Source organism: Lactuca sativa, chromosome 5, assembly GCF_002870075.4.
Source record: "Lactuca sativa cultivar Salinas chromosome 5, Lsat_Salinas_v11, whole genome shotgun sequence".
In the NCBI taxonomy this organism is placed as follows: Eukaryota; Viridiplantae; Streptophyta; class Magnoliopsida; order Asterales; family Asteraceae; genus Lactuca; species Lactuca sativa.
This window is the reverse complement of record NC_056627.2, coordinates 349557144-349565432: the sequence shown is the minus strand read 5'-3', so window position 1 is coordinate 349565432 and position 8289 is coordinate 349557144. Positions and strand designations below refer to the sequence as shown.

Here is an 8289-nt window from a genome sequence, read left to right as displayed (position 1 = left end):
AGGGTGTTTGACAAAGCTTATTTGAAAAGACTTATGAGTTTTTGACTTATAACTTATTTGGTGAAATAATGAGTTTTTAATAAATAAGGGATAAGTTACTTATCACTTTTTGACTTATTAGAGGTTACCAACAACTATATATTATTTTTTATCCAAATACTTTTTTTGACTTATACCGATACCAAACCAGTAATAAGTCAAAAAATTCTTTTTTTTTAAGCTTTGCCAAACACCCCCTAACAAGTATGCTGTCTAAGAAGGTGTTCAAAACCATAATCGGTCCAAACCAGATTAGAGCCGAAAACCAAATAAACTGCAAACTAAAAATCAATAACCGAACTGAATACCACTAAACGATTCCGATTCTATCTTTCGGTTAAAATATTCATCCCTACGTTACGTTAAGTACGTTTTAAAATCGGATGAAATTTTGGAAACGATGGACTTTCATTTGGCACCCTTTTAATATCTTATAATTCATATTTTTTCTAAACTTGAAGGACTATTCATATAACTTTTGAATATTAGCCCTTGAAGGAAAGCTTCCAGCCATTCAATCAGTAGTCAACAACAAGAAGCACTTCTTCCTTCTCCTTTTGTCTTATCAACCCACCCAACCCCACCCCACTCACGCGTGGCTCCAACTAACTATGGCCACAGATCCTAAAGCTCAAAGATCCTTATCGTCGTCATTTGTCTCTCACCTTCATCTCCATTCTTGAAACTTTTTGAGTTTTGACTCACACAAGAGTCCAATTCCTCTGGATTACCCACACACATTTTTCATAAATATTCCCTTGTCAATTCAAACCTAGACCCACCTGTTCAAATTCCTCAACCTTCGTAATTTTTACTTCACCCAAAATCAGAGGTTTACTAGCATGAATTCTTTAATTAAGAAGTTAAAAAACAACGACTTGTCAAAGGTAGTAGAGATGAATATGGCTGATTCTTGGATACTGCAGCAGATTAACTGCAATCGTCATTTTTGGCTCATGTTTGGTGTCTTCTTCTGTGAAAAATAATGACGGTAAAAACCCTAAAAATCTTTATTTAGATAGTGGGTGCTCTTCTTTTTTTCTCTGTTCTCCTCTGGTTTCATATTCTTACATTAATACACGTATCTTCTTCAACTTTATATTATATAGTTTCTTAAGCAACTTTTGGGGTCAAGAAAAGCTGCAGCCATGCTTAATCCCAAATCAAGATCTCCTTCTGGTGATGAAGATGCTCGTCATCGCTATGTTGAGACCGACCCAACTGGTCGATATGGTCGGGTATGATGACTACTTTGATGGGTCATTCTTGCAATTGTTTCTTTTGATTGTTAAAGTATTGGTGAATTTTAAGCCCTAGAATTTGATTATGTGGAATTTCATCATGTGATGGGCTTCTATAAAGATTTTAGAAATGGAATTCCAAAATGGAGTTCTAATCCATTGAGGACTTTTACGTTTGATTCCTTTCAGAAGAATGATGAAAGTACTCACCTTTGATGTTATTTGATGCCGCAAAATGAAATTTTGATGCAATCTTTATAAAATGAATGGCCTTTTTGGAGTTAAAACTCTTGCATATGAGAAAATAATCTAATCTTGATGATCGTTGAACAAATTTGGTGGTTTAAATTGATCTGAAAATCATAGCGAAACTAGTGGCAGAGTTATTTTTATTTTTATTTTATTTGTTTACACTGCAAATTTCTTTTCAGAGCATGCACGTGCATACCCTGCACAGACCATGTATGATGACAATGGTCTTTTGGTTTCTTGATTCACAGTGATTTTAATTTCAATTTTAATTTTTTTTAATGAGCAGTTTAAGGAAGTTCTTGGAAAAGGGGCAATGAAAACTGTATACAAAGCCATTGATGAAGTTCTTGGAATGGAAGTTGCGTGGGGCCAAGTGAAGCTTAACAACTTGCTCAGATCTCCTGAAGACTTAAAACGTCTCTACTCAGAGGTTCACCTTCTTGGCACCCTCAATCATGATTCAATCATCAAATTCTACACCTCATGGATTGATGTGGATCGAAGAACCTTTAATTTCATTACTGAATTGTTCACTTCAGGAACCCTCAAAGAGTAATCTTTTCTTTATCACACTAATTAATTATCAATACATTTTCCTTCTTTTGCTAATTCTTTATGTGTATGTATGTATGAATGTTCAGATACAGGAAGAAATATAATAAAGTGGATATCCGGGCCATAAAGATTTGGGCCCGCCAGATTCTCTCGGGCCTGATTTATCTTCATGGGCATGATCCGCCTGTGATCCATAGAGACCTTAAATGTGACAATATTTTTGTAAATGGGCATTTGAGTCAAGTAAAGATTGGTGATCTTGGCCTTGCAGCTATTCTTCGTGGCTCTTTTAGAGCACATACAATCATTGGTACATCTCTAGATACAAATATTAAGATATTGGTTAATTTCAACTTATTTATGTTAAAAAAAATAAACATATTAACATGTGAAATTATATCAGGCACACCAGAGTTCATGGCACCTGAGCTTTATGATGAAAACTACAACGAATTGGTTGATGTCTACTCATTCGGAATGTGTGTATTAGAAATGCTAACTCATGAATATCCGTATAGCGAATGTACAAATCCTGCACAAATTTACAAGAAAGTAACATCGGTATGATCCGATTTTGATTACATAAGTAATATATTTCGTATAAAAAAAAATTAAAAAAACTCACGTCCATGGGTTTATAATCTATTTCAGGGCAAACTTCCACGGGCATTCTATAAAGTGAAAGATCTAGAAGCTCAATGCTTCATTGGAAAGTGTTTGGTGAATGTTTCGAATAGGTTATCTGCTAAAGATCTAATGCTTGATCCGTTTTTAGCAATGGATGAATACGGGGTGTTACCAGTATCTAAATATGTTCATCAAAAACCGTTTATGAATGATGAGATTGAAATTGAGAAGCTGAGTTTGGGTGGAAATCCACCACGAACCAACATGTCAATTGCTGGGAAATTGAATCCGGATGATGATACCATTATTCTTCGGGTGCAAATTGCAGATAGAGAAGGTAATTTTCACCATCCTTTTCAACTTCATTTTATCTTAAGCATCAATAGATTCATGAGGAGAAAAGGGCAAAAAGGTCTTTTTATCATAGGTTTGAAGGTTGGGCCGTTAAGTTAGACAGCCCAGGGCCTAAAAGAATGATGAAATCTTGTTTTAGGGAGGGAAAATGCAACATATGAAACTAATGGACGATTTCGATAAAAAGTGATAAACCATAAGGATGGTTTTTGTAATTTAGTAGTCTAGACATTATTAAGTGAATTATAATGTTTAATTTCTTGTAAGGATGATCCTTAAAACACAGTTTCGTTATGATATATTATTATTAAGCTTTATAAAAGTTATGATCATAAATATTTAAAAATTTACAAAAGCAAACAAAATGACAAGAATTATTAAAAATGCATAGTTGTAATTTAACAACTGGAATAAATAGTATTGAAAAAATGCATCGTTTTTATTATTTATTGTGTATGTAGGTTCTGTGAGAAACGTGTACTTCCCGTTTGATATATTACACGATACAGCGGATGAGGTGGCGTCTGAAATGGTTAAGGAGCTTGAGATCACAGATTGGGAGCCTTTGGACATTGCTGATATGATTGAGGGAGAAATTTCTGCTCTTGTACCCACTTGGAATAGTGATCAACATACACATATTCTTAATCTCAATCATGATGAAGATGATGATCACAACCATCCATTCCGATCTCTATCGTCTTCCTCATCGTCTCAATTATCATTCTCCGGAATGACGGATTCCCGCCAGACCGATGGAATGGCATCGGGTGGTGATTGGTTGCAAGGTATGCTTTATAATGCTAACGGACAATGATAAAAAAATCTTCAACTGTCCGTTGGCGTCAGTAATAAATCTTTATGGTCCGTTTGTTACACAGGACAGAACATAGAACATGACGGCATGTATGATATTTTGCATGCATTGGATTGGAACTAAGATTAATGTCATTAAGACAAAAATTGCATTTTTTTGTCATACCCAAAAAAGGCAAGACAAAGATGATTTTAGAGTGTTAGGAAAATGGTTGCAAAGATCCCTATCAAACCTCCCACCGACAAATAATAGAGAAATTAGAACAAAAGAATATACGTGGAAAACTCCAAAACCAAATAAAAAACACAAGCCTCTAGAGAACGAAATATATTAATTCAATATATGATAAATTATTACAATCACATAGACTAATCTTTTAAATCTTATAATTCATTCACACTCTCCAAATTTAGAGCGCCTTCAAAACTTTTACGATCATATTATAATTTTTGTGGGTTTTTCATTTTAATAATTACATATTTGATCAAAATGCCACCGATATCACATATGACTCGTGCTTAAAATGAAAGGCTAGAGGGGGTCTTTTAAAACATTTCAAATAGATGGTATTGTAAAACAGTTTAATTGTTTATAAAAAGAAGTTGAATTTTTTTATAAAGATAAGTATTTGTTAAATAATTGTGGATTATGAATAAAAAACACAAGCCTCTAGAGAAAGAAATTCACTATATGATATATTATTACGCTCACATAGACTAATCTTTTAAATCTTATAATTACTATTATGATCATATTATAATTTTTGTGGGTTTTTCTTTTTAATAATTACATATTTGATCAAAAACCCACCGTTATCAAATATGACTTGTGCTTAGAGAGGGTTTGCTAAAACATTTCAAATAGATGGTTTTGTAAAACAGTTTAATTGTTTATAAAAAGAAGTTCAAATTTATAAAGATAAGTATTTGTTAAATAAAGTTAGTAGAAAATATAACAGAAGAAACATTTTTAAAAGGATTATCAATTGTGGATGTTCTTACAGAGCTTGTCCCGTCATGTGTAACAAACGTACATATCAGAACCGTCTTTATGGTCTAAATTGCTACCATGAAAACATATGGTCTTGCAGATCACTTATTTGATGACACAAGTTCTCAAGGGTCATTAGTTTCAGGAACATATTCAAATTTGAGTTACGTTTCACCCGAAGATCACAACGAATATAGCCCTAAAAACGGGACCCACAACACTACTAGGTTCAGTCATAAAGACGAAGGTTTAAAAAATCATGAAAAACGGCCAAATGTCACGGTTGACTCTCATAAAGCTTCAACATCTAAAGCTAGCCCGGGTGTTGGACCCCGACTAACTAGAAACCGGTCATTGGTTGACATGAGAAGTCAACTGCTCCATAGATCTTTAGTAGAAGAGGTGAGTAAAAGGCGTCTGTCTAAAACTGTTGGGACCGTGGAAGATGTTGGGTTTCAGGCACCCGTTGAGAGTTCAAAGTCACGGCTCGGGTGGGGTCAGCGGCTCAGGCTCAAAGGAAGAAGGGTTTAATTGAGGTTGAAAAAGGCTTATTGTTAGTATATGTGTGTTTTGTGAAAGGAGATCACTTGCTTTGTATAAAAACTATGAAATCCACAGTAATGTATAAATAATGTTTACATAAAGGATAGGTGATTAAAACGTTGTCGCCTCCAATTCAACTATTTTTTATTTGGGAAAAAGAATTTACCATGAGAGGTGGTAATTTCTTTTCAAATTGTGAATATACTTAACCCATATTTGTATTGTGATGATAATTTGGATCCATTATATTTTATAGCCTATAGATAGGTTGATTTTGATTGTATTTTATCTTTAAAATGATAATTAAAAAAAAAACAGTTTAAAAGAATACAAGTAAAATAAGTAGAAATTGTGTTTTTTTTTTGTACAATATTATTAATATTACATTATTATTTTAGTATTTATAGAATTCAAAAAAGAATTTACAAATCTGGCATGACCCATTTCAACGGGTACTAGAATTGTAGTTTTTTGACATTATCCAAATTTCGACTCCTCAAGTAGTGAAATGACACCATGAAAAGGGGGTTTCTAAAATCTTGATAAAAAGGTTAAATAGTTGAGATTCTTTGAATTTTGGCTCCTTAACTATTTCTCGTGCTGACACAAAGTCTTTGCTTTTAAAATTTAAATTCAAAGGACTGTCTTTTTCGGTTATGTCCAATAAGACAACACATGGGGTGGGTCTTTTAATCTTGAAAATGGTCCATTACATAGTAAATAAAGTATCATTTATATAACTATATTACATAACATATTAGTCAATACGACGTCATAGCTTTACATTACATTATTATGATTGGTTTTTCCTTTTTTATGTTAGGGTAAAGTGTAGGATTTGATGCTTCGTATGCTATCTAACGAAGATTAAATGAATGAATTGGTCTTGAAAAAAAATCTCTTACAGATATATAGTGTAAGAGCTATTCTAATAGGATCAAATCAAATCAAATCAAACGACAGAAAAATTATATATATATATATATATATATATATATATATATATATATATATATATATATATATATATATATATATATATATATATATATATATATATATATATATATATATATAGAGAGAGAGAGAGAGAGAGAGAGAGAGAGAGATCAAAACAAGAGGCCATATTGTATTTACATCAATCAAAAAGTTAATAAGCATCAAAACGAGAAGTGATATGGTACAAGGACCGTCGAACGAAATGACGATGAATGAACTCTTGAAATTGGAAATATAATTTGGTATACGGACTTTGTCTCTAAAGGTCTAATACAGATAAATTCATGCTTAATGAAATTGATTCATCAACAAAATTATATATATATATATATATATATATATATATATATATATATATATATATATATATATATATATATATATATATATATATATATATATATATAATGTCATCAAAGTGGAGGCGGAGCGGGTTGGGGATTGGTTTATCCGACCCCAACCCAACTTTGTCCCCAATTTTAGCCTAATGGGGATCCTCGACCCAAACCCGATACCCGTTTTTGCGAGGAATTATAACGCCTGTGTTTCAGGGCTAAGCAGTAGTAGATGATGTAATAGTCTAGGTCAACTATTGTAACTCTTTTTGAAGTAATAAAGATGAATTATTTGAGTATTATGTGAATTATGTGCATTTATGTGTTTATTATTTATTTATAAATGTATAATAAATAAATGATAAAAATAAGCGTTAAAATTAAAGTGTGAGATAAACCCGGCATCTTTATATAAGGTTGTAGTGGTCGAAACAAGGATGACGGGGATATAAAGAATGCCGGAATCCGAGTTATAACGAAGAAGTTATGACCCGTCGAAGTTTCGTGACGGAACCGGCACGACACCGGGAAGTGTAAATAGTGAATTTAGGGCAAATGTCATATTAGCCCATCAAACTTTTCGTGTTTGTTTCAAAAGATCCCCAAACTTTTTTTTTTGCACATTAAAGAAATATACTTTCATTTTACCGTTTAATTACACCCCTTTACAGATTTTAAAAGGTTTATCCCTTGTTTTCGTGACATGGACACCACTGTGGAATATTACTGTTGAAATCTTGGTCCCCAAAAAATGCCAAGTCATTGCTAATGGTCCCCTTATAAACCGTCTTCCCCACCAGTTTGTTACCCTAATTCGTAACATTCACATCATCGACTTCACTTTTTTCCTACGTATAAATCAAGAAGATGGCCTCAGAACAAAGCTTCTCCTATGGTGGTTTCAGAGCTTCGGAACTAGACTTACCAACTGATTACAAACTTCATGCCATGGAAACAAATTGCAGATTGAGGAAATGCGAGATGATATGCGTCAACAGCTTGGCGAGTTTAGGGAGGAGATACGCAACTTGAAAAGGAAAGTGACAATGATGGGTGTTGTTGGAGTTGCATCGATGTTGTTGATTGGGTTTCGTGTTTGCGTCGAATGCAGTGGATGGGGATTTTGGTGGGTGTAGTTTAGTTCGTAGGTAGCACGATGGCGATTAGTCTCTTTTGGGTTATCAGGGTTGTCGAAGGTTGTATATTTTTGTCTAATTTCGTCATCTGCTAGTATATATGTATGTATTAGGTTATGTGTTGTTGGTTGTTTTGAACAATGGTGCCCATTGAGGCTGTAATGGTGTTTAGAACCCAAATTTTGGGGGGTTTTTGTTAAGACAATAACCTCAGTTGTAATGGATGAATGAAATGAAATCTAGTTCCTATTTTAACCTTTGTTTTGCTTTACATATGATGTTATGGTTTGTAATGAAATGTACCAAATGTGAAAGTCGTATGTTGCAGGACTTAAATTTCCCCTTGAAGTATGGTTTGTAATGAAATGTACCAAATGTGAAGTTCCCATTATAACCTTATG

The 8289-nt window shown here is 33.2% G+C and overlaps 1 protein-coding gene across 2 annotated transcripts; it reads left to right on the top strand.

Moving 5' to 3' along the window:
* Positions 1–666: 666 nt before the first annotated feature.
* LOC111878731 (probable serine/threonine-protein kinase WNK4) lies at positions 667–5558 on the top strand. 2 transcript variants are annotated; one of them, XM_023875235.3, is made up of 8 exons: positions 667–1030; positions 1149–1277; positions 1819–2084; positions 2174–2397; positions 2491–2648; positions 2739–3051; positions 3530–3856; positions 5021–5558. In XM_023875235.3, the coding sequence occupies exons 1-8, from the start codon at positions 1025–1027 to the stop codon at positions 5404–5406; spliced, it is 1809 nt and encodes a 602-aa protein (XP_023731003.1). In that variant the 5' UTR covers positions 667–1024; the 3' UTR covers positions 5407–5558. The 2 variants fall into 2 exon arrangements, with proteins under 2 accessions (XP_023731003.1, XP_023731002.1); XM_023875234.3 differs by having other exon boundaries at positions 669–1030; positions 4976–5558.
* Positions 5559–8289: the final 2731 nt, after the last annotated feature.